This window comes from Tachysurus fulvidraco, chromosome 6 (genome assembly GCF_022655615.1).
Source record: "Tachysurus fulvidraco isolate hzauxx_2018 chromosome 6, HZAU_PFXX_2.0, whole genome shotgun sequence".
Lineage (NCBI taxonomy): Eukaryota > Metazoa > Chordata > Actinopteri > Siluriformes > Bagridae > Tachysurus > Tachysurus fulvidraco.
This window is the reverse complement of record NC_062523.1, coordinates 16,079,469-16,104,333: the sequence shown is the minus strand read 5'-3', so window position 1 is coordinate 16,104,333 and position 24,865 is coordinate 16,079,469. Positions and strand designations below refer to the sequence as shown.

General features: G+C 37.6%; 2 protein-coding genes across 3 annotated transcripts in view; both read left to right on the top strand.

The window, feature by feature from the left end:
- Nucleotides 1–6,532, top strand: rbm44 (RNA binding motif protein 44). The gene is made up of 18 exons (XM_027164083.2): nucleotides 1–264; nucleotides 377–428; nucleotides 526–632; nucleotides 1,338–1,412; nucleotides 1,496–1,553; nucleotides 1,662–1,759; nucleotides 1,835–2,913; nucleotides 2,994–3,055; nucleotides 3,234–3,392; nucleotides 3,507–3,672; nucleotides 3,784–3,821; nucleotides 3,927–4,032; nucleotides 4,429–4,528; nucleotides 4,641–4,778; nucleotides 4,872–4,942; nucleotides 5,063–5,133; nucleotides 5,295–5,523; nucleotides 5,690–6,532. The coding sequence occupies exons 1-18, from the start codon at nucleotides 138–140 to the stop codon at nucleotides 5,957–5,959; spliced, it is 3,006 nt and encodes a 1,001-aa protein (XP_027019884.2). The 5' UTR covers nucleotides 1–137; the 3' UTR covers nucleotides 5,960–6,532.
- A 2,238-nt stretch (nucleotides 6,533–8,770) lies between these two features.
- itgb5 (integrin, beta 5) overlaps nucleotides 8,771–24,865 on the top strand; it is a 31,841-nt gene continuing 15,746 nt past the window's right edge. The window contains exons 1-10 of one of the 2 annotated variants that reach the window (XM_027164556.2): nucleotides 8,771–9,285; nucleotides 9,456–9,541; nucleotides 10,638–10,845; nucleotides 10,985–11,234; nucleotides 13,358–13,526; nucleotides 14,065–14,226; nucleotides 15,365–15,460; nucleotides 15,550–15,639; nucleotides 16,910–17,044; nucleotides 20,443–20,872. In XM_027164556.2, the coding sequence (XP_027020357.2) occupies nucleotides 9,204–9,285; nucleotides 9,456–9,541; nucleotides 10,638–10,845; nucleotides 10,985–11,234; nucleotides 13,358–13,526; nucleotides 14,065–14,226; nucleotides 15,365–15,460; nucleotides 15,550–15,639; nucleotides 16,910–17,044; nucleotides 20,443–20,872 (1,708 nt within the window). In that variant the 5' untranslated portion in view covers nucleotides 8,771–9,203. Of the gene's footprint in view, nucleotides 9,286–9,455; nucleotides 9,542–10,637; nucleotides 10,846–10,984; nucleotides 11,235–13,357; nucleotides 13,527–14,064; nucleotides 14,227–15,364; nucleotides 15,461–15,549; nucleotides 15,640–16,909; nucleotides 17,045–20,442; nucleotides 20,873–24,865 lie in introns of those variants that run through there. The other variant, XM_027164557.2, reaches the window with a different exon arrangement.

Here is a 24,865-nt window from a genome sequence, read left to right as displayed (position 1 = left end):
ACCAAACTGTAGCTCCTCGTGCTCTGTTTGCTACACAGGTGGGGATTAAAGCAGGCGATACTTGCGTGATTTCTCAAATCCGGAGGCTTAATTGATAACCACACACGTTTTTATTCGGTAATTGAAACTGGTAGAACATGTGGTATCCTCCTCCTGTGTCGGTACCATTTTTTTTAGAGCCAAACGCGCGCAGGTCAGCAAATGTTCCTGCCCCAGTGATGTGGCCCCCCAGACCGTTTGATCAGCAGTGGCGCGACATGCTCGGTAAGTTGCAGGCTGTATGTCCAGGCTTTTGTCACTTAATCTCATTTATTCATGCATTCACTCCCATCATCTCTCATACTGAACATTTCTAAGAGTTTGCATGTCTTTTAAGGCAATAGGGAACTCGGCCAGGTTGTTGAGGACACAAGGAAGCTCCTGTTGAGGTAGTAGTGTTTTTTTTATTATTATTATAAAAAGCTGCTTTTACTTTTAGTAAATTTGCAAAGAAGTCGTATGCATTACCGAATGTACGTTTTCTAGGTCTTTGTATGAGCTTGTGAAAATGAACCACTTTCTGGAGTTGACTGATCCAAAGTTGATTGGTTGGTATCTTTCCTTACCTGCAGAAGGCTTATACGTGATACAAGGTATGTACAATAATTACTTAGCATTTCATATTAAGCACATTATCAAAAAGAAAGAAAAGAAATCCAGCAGCATGTACCAAACAGTATACGTATGCACTGCTCTACAACATTTGTAGTTAATTGCAATTCACACATGATGGGAGACTCAACAAATTGGCACGTAGCACATCTGTGACCATAACAAGGCTTTGTGGTGTTTTGAGAGTTAGGGAAATGTCCATATACCAGGACAAGGATGAATCACATCCTACAGGAGTAACTGTCAATGCCAGAGGATGCTGTCCAAAAGGAACGTCTGGGTGCCAACCCAGATTGTATCCAAAAACATGAGTGACCTAACCCCTGTCGAACAAATTCTCTCAACGCTCACAGCTTTTCTCATGTAGCAGAAGAGGGCAGGGGCTACAAAACTTTTTACAAATGTCTTTTAAATAAGCAAATGCTGTGTGAATACATTTTGTTTAGATTGAGATCAAGCAGATTCACATGTGTGTTTGACGTCTTCTGCCATCAACTTGGAAACTGCTTATACTTCTGGTTAATAAAAAGAGTTTAGTGTTACACTTTAGGCCATACTACCTTTCAAAAACATGTATTCTAGATGGTAGAGTAAATGATGCCTAGTGTAAGTGCCTAGTGTGTACATCATTTTGGTATCTAGTTTCATGAGAAATGGAAATGATACCCTGCCTTATTTTTTTACAGAAGTTGGAGGACTTTTTCAGTTTCTGCACAGACACCCTGCTCTTGAAGTATCTAGAAATATTGTTCATTTAAAGCGTAAGTCTACTAAATCAAAGTAGTCAGTCTGATTAAAGTTTCTCAGTAAAATGCATAGTTTTTGTCTTTTGATACCGTTTTAGAGAACGTTGTAGGAAATTGTCTTCCCCTTGCAGCTGATATGCCTTCAAGACTTCATGAGTATATATATAATTTTTTTTTCCATATTTTGCTTAAGAAATTGTGCATACTGTGCTGAAATGTGGTATGGGACCTTACTTGCATGTCATTTCCATAATGTTTCCCTAGATCAAGAAGGGCTACTTTTTATGGCATCTCCGGTGCTAAAAATTGCAAATGCTGTAGTATGCTGATCTTAAACTCAGAGGAAAATGTTTCCTTACATGGTAGGAGATGTTTGATTTGACATCTGCTTCATTTCTAACCCAAATTGCTGTTAAATAAAACGTGTCCATGTGCAGAGGAAGAAAAGACACTTCAGTTGCTACCAAACAACCTACGAGCGGAGCTGAATCTGGAATCTGGACAAGTCAGTGAGGATATGGATATGAGATCTCAGCAGTATGATTACATTCAGAGCACCTCAACTAATTTGTCTGTCACACAGAGCAACATTTTAGACAGATTCCAGAAACAAGAGCTGCCAAGGAACAGCTCTAGTGATGGCAAGCTTTTGTGTCAGATTTGGGAGGAAAAAGCACAGTGTGATGGGAATCATTTCCGAGAATCTAAAGATAAGTTGGCACAAGCAAGCGTTTTGCTGGATGGGGAGCTTGAGATGCAGAGTCACACTCATAATAGTGATCATGACCAGGTACCTCTTCTGACCGATACCAATTCAGATCTTGTAGGGGAGACTAGTATTACAGAGTGTTACAGTTTTAACAGCACTACAGTGGGGCACACATCTGGCCAGTGGAGTGATGTCACAAATACCTCCATAAAGGCCAATAAAGGTAGCACTGAAGCATCTACCAATGATGAGCCTGGGACCTCTGGTACAAAAACTTGTACATTTTCTGATTCCTTCTTCAGCAACCCCTCGGAGCGGACCAACCTCACCGGGGATGTCCCAAGGGTCTGTAGTGAGGAAGACCTGAAATGTGAGACAAATTCAGATGAGTATCATAATGTGAACAAAAAAGAATCCTCAATCTCAGCAGCTTGTGTTCCATGCATTAACCCCAGCTGGTCAGCATCTGGCCAGAGTACTCATGAGAGTGTATTTACACGTGGCGGATGCATTTCATCTACCTGCCGGAGCAAGCTAAACATCAAAACCACAACAACGAGTAAGATACCTACTGTTCCCCTCAGTGTGAGCCAGACAGTGGATCCCAGCAGTGACTTCAAAGCTTGTTTTACATCCAACCGGGCAACAGAAGTCACTCAGGACGACTTTGTGAAGCATTGCCAAGATGTTTCCACGGGCAAGGACTTGTGTCCTGTTAACCAAGAGACACAGACAATTCAGGGGCCCACTTCTGAGAAAGGCATCATTACTGAAGTCTACATGTCTGACTTGGATGCTCTGTGTGAGGTAATATAGCTGACACACACAATTTTGTGTGTGTGTGAGGGATGGAATTATATGCTAAAACATTAAAAAATACTTTCTAGGAATTTGAGAAACTCAAAATGATGGAAGAAGAGCTCATGCTTTTAAAGAAAGAAATGCCAAGGTAGGCGAATAGACTTTGAAATTTGCTCTAATTATGTTGTTACTGTCCAATTTTGAAATTCAAAATATAAGATTTTTCATGTTGTTGAACTGAGGACTGACTAAATATTTAGAATGACCGCTTCTATGATCAAAGCCAAAATGTTTTGGAATTCATTATTCACATCTGGTCCTGGTAGTGCTACAGGGCCCAGGAGCGAACAGAGCTGTGGATGTGGTGCTGTTTCACGTGCTAGATGGGCAGAGCTGCGTCTACTGGCTCTGCAGTTTGCCATGTGCCAGCAACATTGCTGGAGACGATTCTATACCTCATATGAGGGTGAAACTTCACTTCAGGGGTAAAATATAGAATTGAAAGGGATTTCACAAAATTTAGACCAAATACTTAAAATACCTATTGTCTTTTTTGTGTGTGTGTGTGTGTGTGTGTGTGTGTCCCTGCCCTCATGTAGAATCGAAACAGTGCCTGATGCAATGTCACAGACCCTGAAGAGCCTGGAGGACAATTACCTCAAGATGAAAAGGAAGATACTGGACGGGTTTCCACTGGATAATCTCAAGCCGTTGGCTGTGGACACTAAGAGATTAACAGCCGCAACATGCTACAGGCCATCTTTGGTATGCAGGGTACACTTAAAAGAAGGAAAGGAAGGAAAAACTAAAAGAAGCATTTACTTTTACTGATAAGTTGAAGTGTTTTTTTTTTTTGTTTTTGTTTTTCTTTTTCAGATCTACAAGGCTTTTTTGGGTGTTGGTTCTTCCTTCAAGTATGAGTAATTTATTCTATAGATAATTAAATCCATGATTTCACTTACCTGAGAAATTTGTAATCAATCAGCTGCCATGTTTTTATGTTTTGTGTGTCTTAATAGGCCCAGTAGTCTTAAAGATGAGGGCCAAACTAACCAAGCCACTGAGGACTTGAAAATAAACACCACAGACCATGAACATTTCATCAAGAATACAACAGCTCGTCAGGTATATTGAGAATTGTTTGCGTGTAAGGAGAATTCATTTAAAAAATGCAAAGAAGTTCCTCCAGGATTTTGCAGAGACTTTTTGTTCTTGGTAAGGCCAAAAAACCTTTTTGCAGCAGCCTGTTTCAACATTTTGCATGGAATTTTGAAATTATGATGGTTCAAAGTGGCAAAATTCTGGAGGTACTGTTGAAGTTTGGTGTGAGTTTTTCATAAAGAATGTTCCAAACACAACATTACTACAGAAACATATCTATGTGAGAAAGTACAGTAGTAAGGTATTGTATGTGTTTGGTAACTTAAGACTCATTTGTGAGTGTAGATTAATCTGGTGTGGAAATGTTCAGTCCTTTATGCTGATTTTCCTTCTTCCCATGCTTATGGAAATTATCGTCAGGGTAATTCTGCCACGCCATCTGAAACTGTCAGCAGCATGAGAAGTAGGATTGTGCCTGCTTCCAGCCAACAACCAGGAGTTTCCATTGATTCCAAGCCTGGTAAGAATTAAAAGCATTAAAAGCTACCTTGGCCATTCACTATAAACTTGTGTGTGCGTGTGTGTTACCATATCTACAAAAATCATCTTTGTGGAATAATTCACTGGTACAGATTCGGGTGCTCGTAAAGAAATCAACAGCAGTGATGCCTGGTATGATGCAGAAGAGGAATTTGGATGTGGTGATCAGAGTTGTAAAGAAGACAGACAAATAGGGCTGAATGATCAAGGGGACTCACAGGAACAGAATGGTAGTTGTTTTAAACAACTGAAAAGAGAGCTTCATATTAATATTTTTAAATTGGAAAGCAGCCCTAATGTTCTTTAGTTGCATTTTGTTTTAGTGGATCCACCCAGGAAGATTGATCGCTGTTTCTTGCTTTGTGTCTTAAACCTGCCAAACACTGTTACTGAGGTGAGGAGGATGATTGCTTAAATTACTTAAATTTACCATGTCCTGTATGACACCGTGTGTGCATGTAGATCATCTGCAGATGGCAGCATATCTTATTAAATTGTGATTTATTGTTTGTAGCATGATCTGCTGCTTTGGTTTGCAAAGTACCACACCAATAAAGTGTCCCTTTCCAATTTTACAAACACCAGGTAAGACATAACACTTGATGTTAGGACACAGGGTGTTGTGATTATATCAACATAAGACCAGTGGTGGTTATAATTCTAATTGCGGGGGCAGGGGGATTGGCATTTTTCTGGGACATTTGATCTTTGTTAGCTTTGTGTCACCTGCGTTTGTGCTTCTTTAGGGTTGCAATAGTGAGTGTGAGGAACTCTAACGATGCAGAAGCTGCAGTAAGAGAGATGAATGGCCAAAGAATTCAAGGCCACACACTCCATGTGGAGCACATTCACAAGCCTCCCGCAGATGATCAGGTCACCATGAAAGAGTCCTGCGTTCAACATTCCCCTGCTACCCATAAAGCAGGAGAGGAGCTGATCCCGCTGAGCTCAGATGATAACTTCCATGCTTCCAGAGTGAGTATAACGCACAACACACTTTCAAAGGATGAGCAAAATCAAGACTTCATGTTTCCACAGTGCAATCATTTGAGCTGATTTCTGACTACATCCCTACTTGAATTTTTTTAATTAAGTCCATTGGAGAAATGTTCATGTTCTATTTTTTCGATTTATTTCTAAGCCACTCCATTGCAGTCTGGATAAACTTACCAACGTCTGCACTACACCCACTGCATCTGGTACCTTTGTGCCACAGCATTACGGCACTATGGGTAGCTTTGACACAATCATGGCCCAGTTATCGGAGCGCTACCCGAAAATAGGCAGACAGCAGATCGTCAGTGCTTTGCTGGAGCTGCAAAAAAAGCATTGTGGTGTCCTCGGTGGGCTTCCCCTCAGAGATATAGTGGATATGACCTCTGATCTTCTTACTCACTCGGCCACAGACTGAGCAAGACAAGGGTCATATCCTTAATTGTTTTGTTGTTTGTTTTTTAAGGCAATTAATAGCATTATGATTGTAATTCTCAGAAAATGTTAGATGGTAGTTTCTCTTTTTGAAAACATGAAAGTCTGTTGAGAAATGTGTAAATGGTTACATTTTATAGTAGGATTTTCCAGTTAGAAATTAAGGGATAGAAAACTTTTTTTAAAACTGTTCATTATACAGTGGACTATCCAGTTTATTAGGCACACCTAGCTTTCATTTGGTTAGTACTTGGTTACTTTGGTTAGTGATTGGTCACTTCATCAGGTACACTGGCCATACAGTTCTACTGGATAGAGGAGGACAATATATCCATACCACTTCTGATTGGATATATTTCTATACAGTTATTATAAAAGGAATATTTCATAAATCAAGGTTGCCTACTTTTTGTGTGTGTAGTTGACCAGAAAGGTGAATCCTGCAACAACTGTTTATTTGAAAAGCAAAACCAATTTCCTTTATCGTTATGCCTCAATACAATGTTCAAATATCAATAAACATTCTGCACTTAAAATAAAACTGGAGATGTGATCATTTTGGACCAGTTTCTATAATTTGTCATGCTTTTTCTGTTTCCTCATTGCATTACTGCACTTTTTGATGCATTACCAAGTAATACCAAGACAAATGGGCAACTGTGTGGATTCTATGGTGAGAATTTTTACCTATGGATTAATGAAGAATATGTGACAATTTGTGTTGAAGTTTACACTTATTGAACAATATACTGATGCTGGGCAGGGCCTTCCTTTATTTACGATACAGCTTTACACAAAGAATGAAGCTGTATGGTAAGCAAAGGAAGGCCCTGCCCAGCATCTTTTTAGATCATGGTCCATGTTGACATGGTTGTACAGTATCACACAATTCCTTCTCAGGTGCACTTTTATTCAGCAATACACAAAATGTTCTAGTGGATTCAGATCTGATGACTTTAAAGGTCACTGAAGAGGTCATCTGAAATAATAAACTCATTGTCATGTTCATAAAGCCAGTTTACATGCTGCGTTATTCTCCTATACTTTAGTCAGGACAACATTGCCATGGAAGAAGGGTAAGAATATCATTAAAGAATATAATTATTATTTCCATTTAGGCTATTGAGTATTATTTCAGATCATTTCTGGACTCAAACAGGTGCGAGGCAGGCAAACAGGGAGGAAACTGAAAAGATAACTGATGAATTATCACTATTAATACCTTAACTGCACTATTTGATCTCTTTTTGTGACCACACACTAAATGGCTTGTTGCTATAAATTTAATTTCATTAGACTATGCCTTTTTTCACTCACCTGCATATTACAAAGTGTTCATACCACTTTTCGTATAATATTTTACATAATTAAAAGAAATGATGACCTGAAAAACAAAAATCTAGTATTCTACTATGTGACATTAAAACTAAAAAATGTATGGAAAATGTAGTAAACAAGGAAAGAGTTTAACAAATCAAAACTTTTTTCTTGTCAGTGTCCTTAATAAATCTTTGGATGCTTTTTGTATCTTGATTTCACGAGTTGGGTGCACTCAGGATGGCTTTTTTTAAAGTTCCTATTCCCATAGTATTATCAGACAGAAGATTTACAGCAGCTCTCAAATATCAATGCAACCCCAGAATTTTTTAGTCCGTAATTTTCAGTCTGACCAGCAGAGGGAGTAAAACATTTTTTGGCTTTTTCTTTACAAAACAATGTGGTGTAATTTTTTTGACGCATGTTACATTGTTTATCAACTTCACAGTTTTTTGTAGGAGCCTTTTACATACATATACACAATAATTGTGTGTGTGTGTGTGTATATATATATATATTTTTTTTATATTTATATATATTTTATATATATACACACACACACACACACACACACAAAATACTACTAAAATTAGTATTATGGAAAGTATCCTCAATACTACTAATTCAGGTCAAATGATGCATGTGGATTTTTTTGTTTTATACACAGTGTTGCCAAAAGTATGTGAGAATTAAAATTAAAATACGACAAAAAAAATCAGCCATTACATGCAAACATTAAATTTTTTTATCAATATGATATTTATAATATTCAAACATTCGTTTTAGTTCAGTTTACTATAAAGTACAAGTCCATAAATTAGACCAATAAGAAAGCGCTTAACTTAATCCCCTCCTATTCTAACTGAAGGCCAACCTGACTGGCGCTAAGTCCCTCCCATGAGGGCGGGGCTTAATATGTTAATTGTACGACAATGCAGCAGTTTTTGTAACGTGATTAGTGGTACGGTTTGTGTGTAAAAAATCACTTGTGTGTCCATTTCACTGCTGTGTGACCACAAAAAATGGAACTAACGTAGAGACCCGAGAAGTGCGCAATACCACTGCTAATATTAGTTCACTTGTGTCTGTTTAATGACGGCCACGGGAGCGGCCTGTAAATTATACCTTATTACTAATGTAAAAGATGTCTTAAACTAAATCTCTTTCTGTATGACATGCAGTGCACTAATTAATCTAATGTGAAACATTTCCTGACTAGTGAAAACGTTTGTACATGAAGAACTGCACACACACGGGCGCAGAGCAACAGTAATTACGCACAGTAGCTGTAGTGTTGATAAATCAGCTGTTGTTCATAACTGTAGTAATATAACTATAAGATGTGTACCCTGACCCTAATATGTATTTAACAATGTAATATAATGCAAAGAGCAGCAAACGGCTTGACATGGCACTGTTGTTAAAGAAGCGCCTCCTCTCCAGTGGGCGGAGTTAATAAAAAGCCCTCTCCAAACTTTCTGCACTGAAAACAGCCACACACTTAGATCTGTTGGATCTTTTACGTCTCTGTTCACTGTTTTGTCTTTCTTCTTTCTTTCCTTCTTTCTTTCTTTCTTTTTTCTTTTTTAATAAAAGGATCCGGGATATCTTTTGCGCGTGTTTATTTTTTTAAGGTGATAGAGTTAAAACAGTGGTTTATTTCACTTTAATGGAAACGCACGACGGGCTTGTGATGAGTCGATGTGGATTAATCCCAGTGCGTTTACAAAGAGCATTTTCTTTGCGGGTTTGATCAGAGAGAACTCATCACTTTGCTGTAGAGTCGGGATGGATCCAGAGAGAAGCTCTCCACTAATGCGCATAAGGCATAACGTTTATTGTTGGTGATTCAAGCTCAGATTGTTTCAGTGTTACATACAGGTCGCCTTTCTCGACCCTTATTACTCATCATGTGGAGTTTTCAGCTTTGTTTCCACCTCGCACTTCTGTTAGCCGGGATTATTCTGCACATCTGCACTCACACAGCCAGAGGTGAGATCTGTACTCATTATGACGTGTTTTAAAAATCCATCTGCATGCTGCATCTATTCGAAACACTTATTATACCTCGCTTCTGGTTATATCAAATGTATGTAGAAGCTCGTTGGACTTGTCTAACGACTTCATGTGCTGTTAATGTCTGTGCTTTTCCTGTGATTCAGGTCTTAATGTGTGTGTTAGTGGCAGTGCAACATCGTGTGAAGAATGTCTTCTGCTCCACCCGAGCTGCGCCTGGTGCGCTCAAGAGGTATGGCATAGAAATGACACTGAGCAAATCACTTGTGTTAGCCTGTAGATACACACTACAATAAAAAGTACTGTACATTGAAGTGGTACCCTGTTGAAAAGGGGTTCTCATAACTAATATATTAATTTCTCAAAACCTATTCTCAAACATAATCCACATATTATAATTCTAGGCTCAGTATTTGGCTACTTACTGCATCCATAGAGCTTTTAATTCTAGTTGAAAATTTCCAAATTGAGATTATTTATAAACTTACATACTTTTGAGTTTTTACATTTTACATTTTACATTTAAGTTCCTCCAAAGAGAATAGGTCAAATTTCTACATTTTTCTCTAATTTTACGTTTGTGATTGGCCAATTTAGATACATGTTTGAATGAGATGTACAGATATTAGTGTATATAAAAGTGCTCAGTATATATAGCGAATAAAGTGCTCAGTTTTTATAAGCGTGCTTTATGCTTATGAGCTGTCAATGTTGTAGTCTATGTTGTGGGTATTCTCATTTTTTTCATTGTTTTTGACTGACCTTCACATTAGCACATTTATTAGGTACATATTAGAGCAAACTGTACTCACAGTATATTGCACCATAATCACATTATTAGATAATCACGATACTTGATGTCAGAGCAGATACAAGCATGAAACTCTATTGTGTATTTTAGCATTATTTCCAAACCAATACACAACACAGTCCACTGACACGTTTTATGTTGTGCTGACATGTTGATATTCAAACATTACTGTCTTTGAAAACATGAAGCCAAATTGTCTTGAAGACTATTGCCGTTCTGTCTCTGATTTGTTGCATGTACCTGGCAACACGAAGCTTGATTTCTGAAATATCATCTCTGAATTGACTATCAGTCAAACCCGGATATACCTACTGCTGAAAAAACTGAGCTCAAAATATTCTATGACATTATGAAACTGTTGCAGAAGAATTAGTTGGTTTTTTTTAATGGTACTGATGAGATATTGACTGCACCTGATGCAGTGGTGCTTCGTGGCAGTTCAGAAGCCGTTAGTTAGCCTATGCTACCACATGCCTTCTACCTGCAGGAAGATAACTAACATCTATGTTGTTTTCAGAATTTTGGAAGGGGAAGGACATTTATGTCGCAATGTGATTTGAGCCAGAACCTGCTGAAAAAGGGCTGCAAGGATCGTTATATTGAAAACCCAAGGAGTGTCAGTTCTATCCTCAAGAACAAACCCTTGAGCTCCAAAGGCTTAATTTCTACCGGGTATGACGTCATCCAGATCCAGCCACAGAAGATTTCACTCAGTCTAAGGCCGGGTATGGCTTTTGTGTGGACGTATGGCTTAATAACGGAATTTGTCAAATGTCAAACTTATACACTTAATGAAATGTCACTGCTTGGACAAATTGATCAGTCTGTATATTTGTTGTTGTTTTTTTTGTAAAACTTATTCAGGTCATCAGACCTCTTTTGAGGTGCAGGTTCGCCCTGTTGAGGACTATCCTGTTGATCTGTACTACCTGATGGACCTTTCGCTATCCATGAAGGATGACCTGGATACCATTCGCAATCTGGGAACAAAACTAGCTGAAGAGATGAAGAAGCTCACTAGTAACTTCCGTCTTGCATTTGGGACATTTGTGGATAAGAACTTGTCTCCTTTTTCATACACTGCTCCCAAGTATAAGGAGAACCCCTGCAACGGGTAAGCAAGAAAGTCATCACTCAGTAGCACAAGCTTCTCTGTGATGTTTAAAGCTAATCTCACACAAAGAGGGTGTGTTGCAGTTTCCTTCCAGCTTGATAATGAAATGAATAAAAGTGTCAAAGCTCAGTGTTTAGGTGAAGTTATATAAAAATAATTCAGCTCTGCAGTCACCTGCATTTAAATGCCTTATTCAGTTTATTAAACACGGTGGCTTAGTGGTTAGCACGTTTGCCTCACACCTCCAGGGTTGGGGGTTTGATTCCCGCCTCCGCCTTGTGTGTGTGGACTTTGCATGTTCTCCCCGTGCCTCGGGGGCTTCCTCCGGGTACTCCGATTTCCTCCCCCGGTCCAAAGACATACATGGTAGGTTGATTGGCATCTCTGGAAAATTGTCCGTAGTGTGTGAGTGAATGAGTGTGTGTGCCCGGCGATGGGCTGGCACTCCCTCCAGGGTGCATCCTGCCTTGATGCCCGATGACGCCTGAGACGGCACAGGTTCCCCGTGACCCGAGGTAGTTCGGATAAAGCGGTAGAAAGTGAGTGAGTGAGTTTATTAACAATGTCCTTCTCAGGAGACCACAACATCTACTTTCCTGACACTATGAAACCTAAAACAGGAAGTGATGTAATACATTTAACCAGTTACATAAATCCATATCTAATCTCAGAAGTGGGTTGTTTGACATGGCAGATATGGTTCAGACAGCATCCGGGGTCACTTGAAGCAAACCTCAGAATATAATTTTGCAAGCAGACCAGCAGTCAGTCCTAAGCATTGATGCTGAGTTTGGGTGCAGTATGGGAACTAAATGTTATTGAAGGACCATTTTTCTTCCTTACAAAAGTCCACATAAATAACAAACATGACTGAATCGGTTTGACATTTGAAGCAAAGAAAAGAAATGCATACCTTTTAGATTAAGCCTTCAATTCACTTATCAGACCAGACAGGGTAAATAAATAAATATTTGAAAAACTGTAAAAATGCTTCTTTGTCTAATCAGCCTGCCTTCAGCTAAACATTTATATAAATAAGTGGAATTGTGTCTGTGACAACAGAGAATCTGCTTCAGAAGCCAAGAAATGATCCCTGTAACCCTCTGCTTCATTTATTTTTGTTTGGCTTGCTAAAATACTTTGCTAGGTCTGCATCACTGGGTTGGGTGTGAAAACACTTTGTGGCAACATATTCTGTGGGTTGAAGCCCCTGATGCTTGTTCTTCAAGTTATTTTAAAACAGCATTAAGTAGATAAGTATTACGATGATGGGCTTTCAAATTACACGTTTCAGCAAATAGCACAATACGATGACACAGGAAAGCCAACAGACTGCACATTTGGCCCAGAGGGGCAATTACACTAGTGCCAACATGCATCAGTGCCCATGTAGGTTAGTTCTCTATTGTTATCTGTTGTGGGTGGCACTTAGTGTTTTGCCCATAACACACCACTTGTCCAGTATGTTAGGGACTCAGTGTATGTTTATTTACTCCTTTGTTGGAACGCATCACTCTTCCTAGAATGTAGTACTAAATGAACAGTGTTCCTCATACAGCAGAGATGGTAAAAGTAATGAAAATCTTTACTTTAAAGGTAAATATTGAACTTTTTTATCTTTAATTTAAAAGGTAAAGGTACATTGAACAACAGCTTCCAATTCTTATATATTATTTATATATAAAAACAAGTAATTTTGCACCCCTTTCACTAAGGAACCAATAAATGTGGGAAAGCAATGTCTACAGCTAACTAACAATAGTGAATCTTTCAATGTTAGCATTTTTAGGAATTTTTTAGGAACTTGAAACTGTCTGCGGGTGAAAAAGTGATTCAAAAAATATTTAATACACAGACCTGTAGTGAGGCTGTGAGGAGAAAGTACAGTAGTAAGCAAAAGAATATAAAATAAATAAGGTAAATAAAAACTAGTAATACAGAAACGTAAAGATCAGACTTAATTAAAGGAACAAAGAAATTTTTTTATGTGAGTTTCCTCTTCTGACATACAGTATATACAGTAGAAAGTGTGTGAAATGTTTGTTAAAAATGAAACCTCATTACAAAAGGGATTATTCTGATATCCTGGTAAAACTCTCCCGGGCTTCTTGATGCCGTTGCAGATACAAGCCATTCCCAAACTGTGTCCCTTCCTTTGGGTTCCGCAATCACTTATCTCTGACTGACAAAGTGGACCGTTTCAATGAGGAGGTGCAGAAGCAGGTGGTGTCACGGAACAGGGACGCACCTGAGGGTGGATTTGATGCTATTCTACAGGCTGCTGTCTGCAAGGTCAGTTATTTGTCATGAGAAACATTCTGTCCCACTGTCTACCTACATTATTTACACACCAAATCATATCCCAGCCCTACAAGTCAGTAGAGATCGTGCACTTTATTTGGGCAAATGTTATTGGAAGACTGAAGGATAAAAGACTTGTTTGGTCAGTGTGGGAGTGGCCCACTCATATCGCTTTGTGATACTGGTTTGCTCTGCACAGTCACTTAAATCTCTCTGGTAATATGGTCAGGTTTGTGTAGCTTTGTGTGAACAATAACAAGACTTTTGCCTTGTTTGCTTGCTTTTCATCTCATCTTTTGACCAAAGCACATTTTAATTGTCCATTTGTTTTTGTTTGATACTATGCCTTTAAAAATAATATTTTGATGAAAGCCGTAGAAATAAAGGAAAAATAGTGTTGTAATCCTTGTCCTGTATGCAATAACATGGTTATTGTATCTTGTGATCTGTGCCTTCATTTGTTTTGTAATGTGATGGAAATAAATGATCAGAGAAGGCCCTAAAGCTAGATTCTTCTCATTTTTCCTAGGAGAGAATTGGTTGGAGGAAAGAGGCCTATCACTTGCTGGTCTTTGCTACAGATGACGTGCCTCACCTGGCTTTGGATGGCAGACTGGCAGGCCTCGTTCAGCCTCATGATGGACAATGCCACCTTAATGATGAAAATGAGTACAGCGCTTCAACCAAGATGGTAAGAGGAGCCTCATTCTAGCACAGATTCTAGAATTATTTCTTAAATCTGCTGACCCAACCAGCTTTAAAACATCTGTTCCAATGAACACCACTTGTTGAATTAGAATTTGCTAAAACACTTGGCTCTTGCTGGATTACACTCCAGCTGAGATCTTGAGATCTGATTTTAGATGCACATTTTATGTGCCATTGCTTGCCATTAGCTAGAAGTACTTGAGGACATTTTTGCTTTGAAATACTTTTTTCAGTTCGCCAGTGGGTTTGTTCTGCCTACTGATCGTAAACAAACCCTGAAATGACCATTTAATGTATCTGTCCGTCACTGATTTAGTTCACAGATGACCTATGATTTTTTTTCAGAATTAGGAACATGGAGATATGTGGAAACAGTGACTGTGTGGACAAACATGGCTAAACAGTTTGTGGATAGCTTTTTGTTGATATTGCAAACAAAAAGGGATGTGTTTATAGGACATGGGACTGAGCAGCACAACAAAGCTTTGACTAGCTAATTCTTGCTAATGAATGCATGATTTCTCCATCCCTGTTGAATATAAACTTTGGTTATCTATGTTACTTGAATGAGTCAAGATCTGTTTTAATGCATTGATTATTATTTAAAAGCTTTTTATAAACCTAAATGTCAAATTGTAAATATTAGGTTGTCAGATTATTTTTGCGTAGTTCATAGATGTTCTCTGAAGACATGTGTCTGTGGTCAGATCAAACTCTTTCTGTTTTTAAATAAACTTATAAAAGAGTCAACAAAACCCTAATACAGTACACCACAATACAATGTCATTAATTTCATTTAAAAACATTACGCATAAACATTTATATTCATTGGCAATAGTTTCAGAATTGAATAAGAAACATGATGGAGTAAGACATATTTTGTTTGTGTGTCTGTGTGATTTTTATCTGTAACTTACTCATACCCACATTTACTCATGTGTCCAGTTTTAATAAGACCCTTCAGATAAGTGGATGGAATGGGTCCTGTAAACAAAGCAAGAGAATCCAGTGAGCGGTCATTTCCTTTTACTAACTGTGGATAAGAAGAGTGCTTGTAGTGGTAGGATGAATGTATTTAGCATGCTCACACATGGCTTCCTATATGTTTCTTTTTTCCTCAGGACTATCCATCATTAGCTCTCCTTGGGGAGAAGCTGGCTGAAAACAACATTTTCCTTATTTTTGCGGTGACCAAAAGACATTATGTTCTTTACAAGGTATTGTAAGGTAATCAGCTCAGTAGCATATCTTGAGTCATGCATTATGTATATTTTTTAATGCACACCATTTCTATTTTTTTTTCTAGAACTTCACTGCATTGATACCAGGAACTACAGTGGAGATTCTTGACCAAAGCTCAAAAAATATAATCCAGCTGATTGTCAATGCATATAATGTAAGTTTATGACTTTTTATTAACAGTATGTTTGCACATGAAAGGAATTAAAAAGGAATAAAAATTGTAGCAAACATATATAAACGCGATCAATCTAGGTAACGTAGCTAACAAAGTGAATGTTAACTAAACAGAGTAAGCTGGGCCAAAGTAACTAACTAGTAAAAATATTGGTTAAATACCATAATATAAAACGATAAAGTGAATATTTTAACTTCAAGTTGGGACAATTAGTTTTGTTTTATTTGTATAGTGCTTTTAGTGGAAACCTTTATAAAGCCTGTTTCAGCTTCATAAAAAAATCTGAGACCACAGATATACCAAAGACTACAAGCAGTCAACGCTGATGTGTCGTAGGAAATGCTACTCCAATTTACTCAAAAATCCCTCCAATTTAAACTTTAAACATTTTAACAGGAAGGTTTTGTTAACAGAAGAAAAAATCAGTACTTCATGGATAGTTTGCGCTTTTCTAACAATTATCACGTTAAACTGCTACTTTGAAACACCCCAGTGAGAATAGTAGAGGGTAAAATACAGTGTGTTAGTTTGCTTTTAAACACACCAGATGTCTGCGCTACACTTTTAGATCAGTTTGTAAATTTGCAGTCAGTGTTATTTGAATGAGTACAAGATCCTAATTTTATGCATATTATGGAATGTACAGTATTTGATGGATTGTTTTGGACAAGCGAACTCTGATGTTTACAAACAAAGGAGAGAAAAGATGACTTGAAGCAGACTGGGTTTTTAAATACATTTTTCACAATTTGACCCCCAGTTTACTGAACTTTTCACTTAACATCATACATTGCGATGTCATGAGTTAATGGCCTTAAAGAAGGGAACTGTAAAATGGTTTATGATTATGTACAGGACTGTTTGCATTTGTTATTAGATCAGTCAGTACTGTTATGACCAGTATTAGAGCCACTGTTTATTAAGCAAAAGGCTTCAAGGGAATGTTTAGAAATATGGGGAAATCTTTGAAGCACCAGAGAGAAGGATCTTAAAGCTGATTTAAATGAATTGAACATGATAGAACAATTTAGATAGAAGTGTTAGAACATGAGTAGTATAATTTGTGTGTCCACGCTATTACAGTAAGCTCTGAACTATTTTATCTGGCCACTTTCAATCACTTTTCTTCATGGAAACAAATTGAGCTTCATCATTGGTTTTTGTAGCAATATTTGAGAATTAAGTCACATAACGTATAGCTGCCTTTTAACAAACTTATAGTTATTTTCCCCCTCCTGTCTACATGTAGAACATCCGCTCTAAGGTGGAGCTGAGTGTATGGGATCATCCTGAGGACCTCAGCCTGGCCTTCACTGCCACATGCCAAGATGGGAAGCCTCTTTCAGGCCTGAGCAAATGTGCTGACTTAAAAATTGGTGACACGGTGAGATTGATGTTACTCATTAACTTTTGCTGTTACATGTTTTAATCTTTCCCTATAGTTTGCTTGGAGGAAGATTAAGTGTCCGATGAGTGCTCTGTCTTTAATTTTAACATCATCTCATGACCTCAATTTAGACTCTGGCAAGATTAACTTTCCGAGAACTCTATTTTCAAACTTCAGTTAAAAGAGGAAAGGGAGGGAGGTTAATGGACACCATTTTCTAGCAATACCATTAAATTAAAGATGAGAAGGTCAGACATGTGCAGTGTACCTAGAGATTTGAAAGAAGTGATTGAGAGGATTTAACAGTTGTTTGATATTTGTTGGTTTGTATTCTGAATATTTATGGAACATATCCAGTGGCCAAAGCTTTATACTTACCATAAGCTCAGAGCATGAGCCAAACATTGCAGACACCAATGTTGTTGTGGTTTTCTGCAAATCTAGATCCAAGTAAATTTTTGTCATTTTGGCAAGTACTAGCTGTTCTGTGCCTTCACGCTGATAATGGGAATGACCCTGATCAGTCTGCTTGGGTTTGCAACTGTCTCAGCCAGCATTTCTTTTTCAGTCTTGGAATTGAATAAAATTGGAATGAGAACAATGTTAAAATATCTGAGAAACTATTCTAAATATCAGATAGTACAAGCTTATAAAATGGAGAGTTGGCAATAAAAATGGCAATAAATTTACTTGAACTGGCTTAAAAAAATCGCTTTGGAGATTGGAATGACGACTTTAAAGACATTAAAAACTTTATACTACCTATTGTTATAGCACTACTTGGTACATGCCACCACGCAGTGAGTTGACCTCCAAGGATTCATCCCTCAAGCTCTACTTTATCTTCTTTAACGTAATTGAATGTAGGCTCAGACAAAAAAAAAGACTGAATAGCCTGAGTGAATGGTAAATCTCAACAATTCCTAGCCAGTGGAATAAGCTTGGCTCTGTCTGTTTTTGTTTTCATGGGGGAACCATGGGAAAAACATGCCAGTTTGTCCTCTAAAGCAGGGCACAGCATAGGCAGGAGCCCATGTGTCATTTGCAGCTCTACAGCAGGCTCTCTGAGGAGCCTGACGCTGCATCTCAATGGACTCGCACAATAGTGGAGAGTCCTTTCTGAGCAGAGAAGAGCCTTAGTAACAAGCTTTTGCACGGATTCTAAAGCTAAGCTTGGATCCTTTTCACCACAGTAGGATTCAAGTCTGTGAGTCTACTAAAAGAGCCCCTATATCCTTTAAAGGTTTGGTAATACGATGCATTCACTTATTGGTTGATGTATTTTGCTTCTGCATTTTTATCTTTCTCACTAATTTTTCCTGTAATGTTTTATATATATATATATATATATATAGATATATATATATATATATATATATATATATATATATATATATATATAACATCTTTAATGTTTTTTATATCTATAAAGGTTTTATCACACTGGGACATGTAATTGAAGGTTAGACCACATTAAACAGCATGACGAGTCAAGGTTTTCGAGTTGAGGTTATAACAGCCAGGCCGGGGGGAAAAAAATCTGGAATGGGATATTCAGAAAGCACATATGGGTATGATATAGTGTATCTTAGTGAGTAGAAATTTTCAGCAAGAAAAAAAATTATTGTACATAATAGAATTATTGTTCATAAAATCAAATCTTGTCTGTTATTGAACTTCATGGCTATATAAAGTTTGAGACCCCTGTTTCAGAGACATACAAACCTTTAGCAAAAGCTGTTACTGACTAATGGCAAACCATTGTTTTTATCTAACCTCTTTGTACATGTTCAGACAGGAGTTCAGACAGTGCCCCTAAAATTGAATTGTATGCAAGGACATAACCCAATTAAAACATGCATACTCCAGAGAAATGGTAAAAAAATAAATGGAAGTGACAAATTCTGTCCCCTCTTTACCATGTGGACCTACACAGTCCACCGCCTTTGTCCTCTGCCCCTATCCCCCCCTCCTTTGTGGCCTTTTTTGCCTCTTAGATGCTACCATTTTATCCACGCTGGACCCTCGTGATTCAAATACCCTGCTAATCCAATTCTGCATTTCATTACATTGTTAACAAATCACTGGTTTTGTTGACTTCCGTCCGCTCTGATTTGAATCATGTATGCTTGTGACTAACCATCGCTTGCTTCTTTAGACATTATTTCCAGCCATTCATTTATCTTTGTTATCTAAGCACACATAGCTACTTCTTCTGGATTCAAAGCATAGGCTTGGTATCTTTGTGTTCTTCTTTGGTTCCTATAGTAAAAAGTATTTGATTGGGCAGTAAAGTGTGCAGTCTCTATTCTTCTATCAAGTTAGTTTTACTGGTATAATTATTGACAGTCCTAAATGTCATGATGTGTATGTCATGGAATGTGAAATTGTATTGAAATGTTTTCTAATAGAATGTTTGCCTTATTAAGGATACATAGAAATCAGGGTTGCCAGATTTGATTCAGTATTTCTAAACAAATTACATAGGCCAATACTCATAGATTAGTTCTATTGGAAACATTTATTTTTTCCCTGTACAGAGAGAGATTGAATGTTTCATATGTCATCTTAAACTGAATCTTCGGTCGGCTTGGTATTACTGGCAAGTATCACCATGCCCATGCCTAAAGATACATCACTCATTAGTGAACCAAAATCTCAGCTCAAAGAGCAGGAAAGCTTTGTGGTTTTGAAGGTGTTTTTATTCTCTAACTGTCACAGTGGGACTTTAAAACCATCTTAATGACTCAGTCATATACATGTGATTCTTTAACAGTTGTGTAAGTGTTGTGCATACAGCCACATTTCAGCAATGCTTCTGGTGTAGACCACTATTTATGTCATTTGTTACAGATGTTCATAGTTATGACAGAGTAAAGCTATCACAATTCCTGTAGTATAAAGACTTGACAAAATGCCTCTATGCAAATCATGTCTGAACAGGCACAGCTAGTGTCAGCTGTTTCTCATGTCAGTACTTCCTTCCTTACTCAGACCAATCAAAAGGGTGGGGTTCCTGCCGTCTGCAGTAATTATGTATTATTTATGTTGAACCCATCAGAGAGCTGGTCCTAATGCCTCACAGTAAGGAAAGATTAAGACCACACATAAGAATCCGAGACAGACAAAGCTTGTCTTCACCTTCAAATAACACATAAAACAACACAAGTCAGTGTATTTTACAACTGTCAAAAATGTATTGCTTCCTTCTGATGTCAATTAACATAAATCTTTTATACTCATGCTTAACCAGAAGCCATTAGTTGTGTTTTAATTGTGTTTGTTTGTTTGATTTATTTATTTATTTATTTATTTATTTGCTTTCTTTAGTTTAACCTAAAATATTTGTTAATACATCAACTTAAAATTAAAAGTGAACTCCTCTCTCTTTTCAGGTTTCCTTTAACATAAGCGTGGCTGCTCATAGCTGTCCTCCTCCAGGCACCACCAAAAGTTTCACCATTAAACCAGTGGGATTTAAAGATAGCCTGGAAGTCTCTGTGGATTATCAGTGTGATTGCTCCTGCACACGCTTCTCTCAGACCAACAGCAACCACTGCAGTAATGCAGGTATCTACACGTGCGGTACATGCCACTGTGACCCAGGTTATCATGGCACCAACTGTGAGTGCTCGGAAGATGAAGTAGGCAGCCTGAACCTGGCTGCCTGTCGTGAAGCTAAAGGCAAACAGGTGTGCAGTGGGCGTGGGGAATGCAGCTGTAACTACTGCCGGTGCTATGAGTCCGAGTTTGGCAAAATCTACGGCATGTTCTGCGAGTGTGATGACTTTTCCTGCGCTCGCCACAAGGGCATCCTGTGTTCAGGTGAGTGCTGTGGAATATATTCAGTATATCTGCTCTCAGCATGTAAGAATCTCTCTTCTGTCAAAGGTGCAAAATGTTGTTTGGTCTTTGAACTTTGATGGTTGAAACTGAGCACAGCTATATGAAAGAAGCTGTAAAGCTGGAAGCTTAATTACTTTCGATCCGGAAAAGTGGGGAACATCTGTTCATACAGTATGACGTACATATCTTTTCTGTGGTGAAGTCATACAGTATAAAAAAATTGAGGAGGTTCTTAGTGGACATTGCACTTGCCTGCTGGGTCAGTCTGTATATCTGTGCAAATAATAAATTACATTCCTAACTGCTAGTAAAAAAAAAAATCACGTGCCATTATTAATTATTGCAAACGTAATTAATATATGCATTTCAGAATGTCTCTAAAGGTTAGATGTAGTTTGTTGCTGTGGAACAGTGTGTGAGGGAGGGTTTAACTTCTTTAACTTGCTTCAGTGTTTTTTATTTTTAAAATTCTAGTTTCCTTGAAAGAAAATATCTACTGATGAATGACACTGCAAAACACATGTTGTAGGGTTTTATGGATAGTCATAGATCTAGCCACACACGCGTGTATATACAGTATCAGGGCTCGACATTAACGCTCGTCTGGGTTAAAAAAGATTGCAATAAAAGCATTGTTGCAATTTTTCCCCAAAATTTCATAATTGCAGTTTTCCATTGTAAAAAGCATTTATGCATGCTGATGCAGTATACAGTGAAATGAGACAATGTTTCTACAGGACCATGGTGCTACATAAAACAAAGACAGAGATTAGGACTTAAGTAAGTAGTCCTAGCCACATAAAGCGTATCTGTGCAACCTGGTGCAAACAGTGCAGGACAAAAGAAAAAAAGGACAGTGCAGGACAAAAGACAGGGCAACCAAACAATACAAGAGATTACACAAAAGGTAAACACAAAAGCAGCTCCAACTAGTGTACATACTGTATGATCTACAGTGCATGTGCAGAAATTAATGGAATGAACACATTAATATAGTAGCAGCAGTTATATGAGGTATTGTAATGTATTGTGCAAAGCAGAAATTGACTTAAATGTGCAGGACAGCATGTGCAAAGTGCAAAAACAGTGTGTGTTACAGTGAGTTGCTTCTGGGTCTTAGACAGCATTCGACCACTGAAAAACACGGTCCTAATTTGAATGTTGACATTTTTAATCACACAATTAAATGAACAATTGTAATAGCAATGTGTATAAACTGCCTCTCAGCGATGTTTTGAATATACACAAAGGCTAACTGGAAATAACATAGAGCCTGTGATATGCAGGTGTGTCTGAACCTCTCCTGAACTCTCCCATTGTGTGTATTGGCTTGTGGCCAAAGTACATAGCAAAAAATTTTTTTAAGTAATACTTCCGGTGTCTGAAACTATTTAAATCACAAAATATTTAACCTAAAGCCAATTTAGGAAAACATATTTCATGCAACAACAGTGCTATTCAGGGTGTAATGTTTTTTGTTTGGTTGGTTGTTTTTTGCTGGAATAGTTTTCAGTGCTTTAAATAATATGAAGTGTAAAATGAACATAGTAAGAATACCCAGGATCTTGGATTTCCTCTTTCATCATCATTTTATTTTAATTGTACCTCGTACATGAAAACAGATGCATAAACTCTGCACTTAAGGCATATGTCTGTTCGTATCGATATTTTTCCAATAGTTTGAACAATCAAGTTGTTTCTTAGACAAAAGGATTGTGTCCCCTTTATGTAACTCTTTCTAAATGAGCTTTAGCTTCATATATTATTTGCATGCTGGCCTATGTGTACCAACATGAAAATTCATTAAAAAAAAAAAAAAAAAACAGACTAAATGTCAAAACTCACATTTCAAAATGTTACACATGGATGCATTATACTTGGACAAATGTGGATTTGTTCTATATTTTGCCTGTTTTGCTTCAAGTGTAATGTTTAGGAATGATGGAGAATGTTTATGGTATTATGCTGCCACTGTAAACGAGTCAGAGCAGATTAATGAGACCGAGTGGTTTTTTTTTTTGTTTTTTGTTTTTTTTAATTTATTTTTAAGCAAAAGTTTCTCTGCATGTCAACTGTCCACTTCTCCATTCCCTGAATTGCAGCGTGAAGTAAAGCTGGATGCCCAAGCTACTGCTGAGAGCATGCAAAATGGTTCATCTGAAGCCTAGTAAATATTGTAGATGCGGCAGGCTGCCTGTTAGCGTCCTAACTTGCCAAACTCAAGCCCTTTGTGGCCTCCCACTCGACAGAATAGCCATTATGCCACAGTGGGCGCTTTGTAACAAGCTGAATTCTGTTTATCTGTGTGAACAATTGCTGGTCTTTAACCTATAAAGCTATGTGTTTTTCTTTAGCCAAAAACTGCCAGCTTGCAGGCCTGTACAAGTTCTGAGGAGTTGAGGAGCATTAATTAAACGGTAGCGGTTCAGCAAGTCCTCTCCTGCTGCCTCACCCATGGCAAAACCCTTCTCCCACTGTTAAGACTAAATCACTCTTTCCCACCTTTATGCAATGGGGCACTAATTGTCAGGAATTCTATAAACTCCTTGATAATAATTTTGAGAAAGTTAGTGTTGATGGGAAAGTTCTCCATGCAGCCTCGTTAAATGCCTTGTAAGTGTACTTTGTGGCTTTTTGGTTTGGCTTTGTACAGATGAGACTGGCTTAATGGGGTATAAGTGAGAAACAGATTTGAGAGAAAATCCCATCCTTTAGAACACTCATGAAGTAATCTAACTTTTGGCATATGTCAGGTTGTTCAATAGAATGTCATTTTACTGCCATTTTTAGTGACTTCTCAACTCTGTATAAGTGTGGGCTTTTACAACCGTAAAAACTCAGACTCACATGGTATTTACAGTGTGGTTATGGTGAGATATAAACAAAGGTTAATTGTTGACTGTACAATGTTAGCACTAAACAGTGATAGTGAACTGGAATAAACATTCTTCAGGACTCTGGACTGAATCTGATAACTTAAACTGAAATGAAAATACAGATTTTTTGATTATTACTATTATTATTATTATTATTATTATTATTATTCATTAGATTTAGAGAACCTTGATAAAACTGAGTTTGAAGAATTGAGATTTCTCACTTACATTACTCTGTGGTAGATACATTTCCAAACGAATATGATTAAAGTTCATCATTGAACATATTATTTTTCTTACAAATATTATCTTACAAGCCACATGTAGCTGACAAATATCAGCTTTATGTACTATGTGTAATATGTCCATGGCTAGTTTTGCGTAAGACAGTGCAGTAATTCTTACATTTCATACATTAAATCTATATTTAATAATTGGCATTAATCTGTAAGCTTAAATTTCAAGCATAAATGTGTTCTTTCTCACAGCAAGTGAGTTCTGTAGTTATTATTGATTCTTAACCTCTGCATAGCCTCTCTATGAAGGAGACAATATTTTTCCATAATAGTGCATACGCAGGAATTATATTGTTTAAATCTTGGACTGTTTCACCCACTTTCTGTAGCCTGCTCATATTTGTCTGCAGTCTGTTGTAGCAGTGTTTAGAATGTGCTCATGCAGTTTGAGCATTTTAAATGTGTTTGCTTGGTTTAGTTTTACACAAAGGACACACTGCACTCCACACCCTGCCATTGCTCCTGTCAGAGCTGCATTTTGATCACAAACAAAGGCAACACTGTGTACTTTGTGTACACCATTGGGGTATTCCTGTTCTTCTTTGTTTAAATAAATATAGACTTATAAGATTTAGTCAGCCTATGATGAGTATTGCATATTGGTTCTGTCTTGTTTTTTTTAGTAAGACATGACCGTGTCCTCACCACAACTTCCATTTTACTTTAATGCATTGGTTGTGGTGTTTCTGGCTGGTCGGTGGATTGCCAATATTCTTTGGCCAATATTCTCTGGTTTTAGAGAAGAGTAATTTTCCTTGAATCAGCATGCTTTCAGACTGGTAAAATAAAAAAAAAAAAAC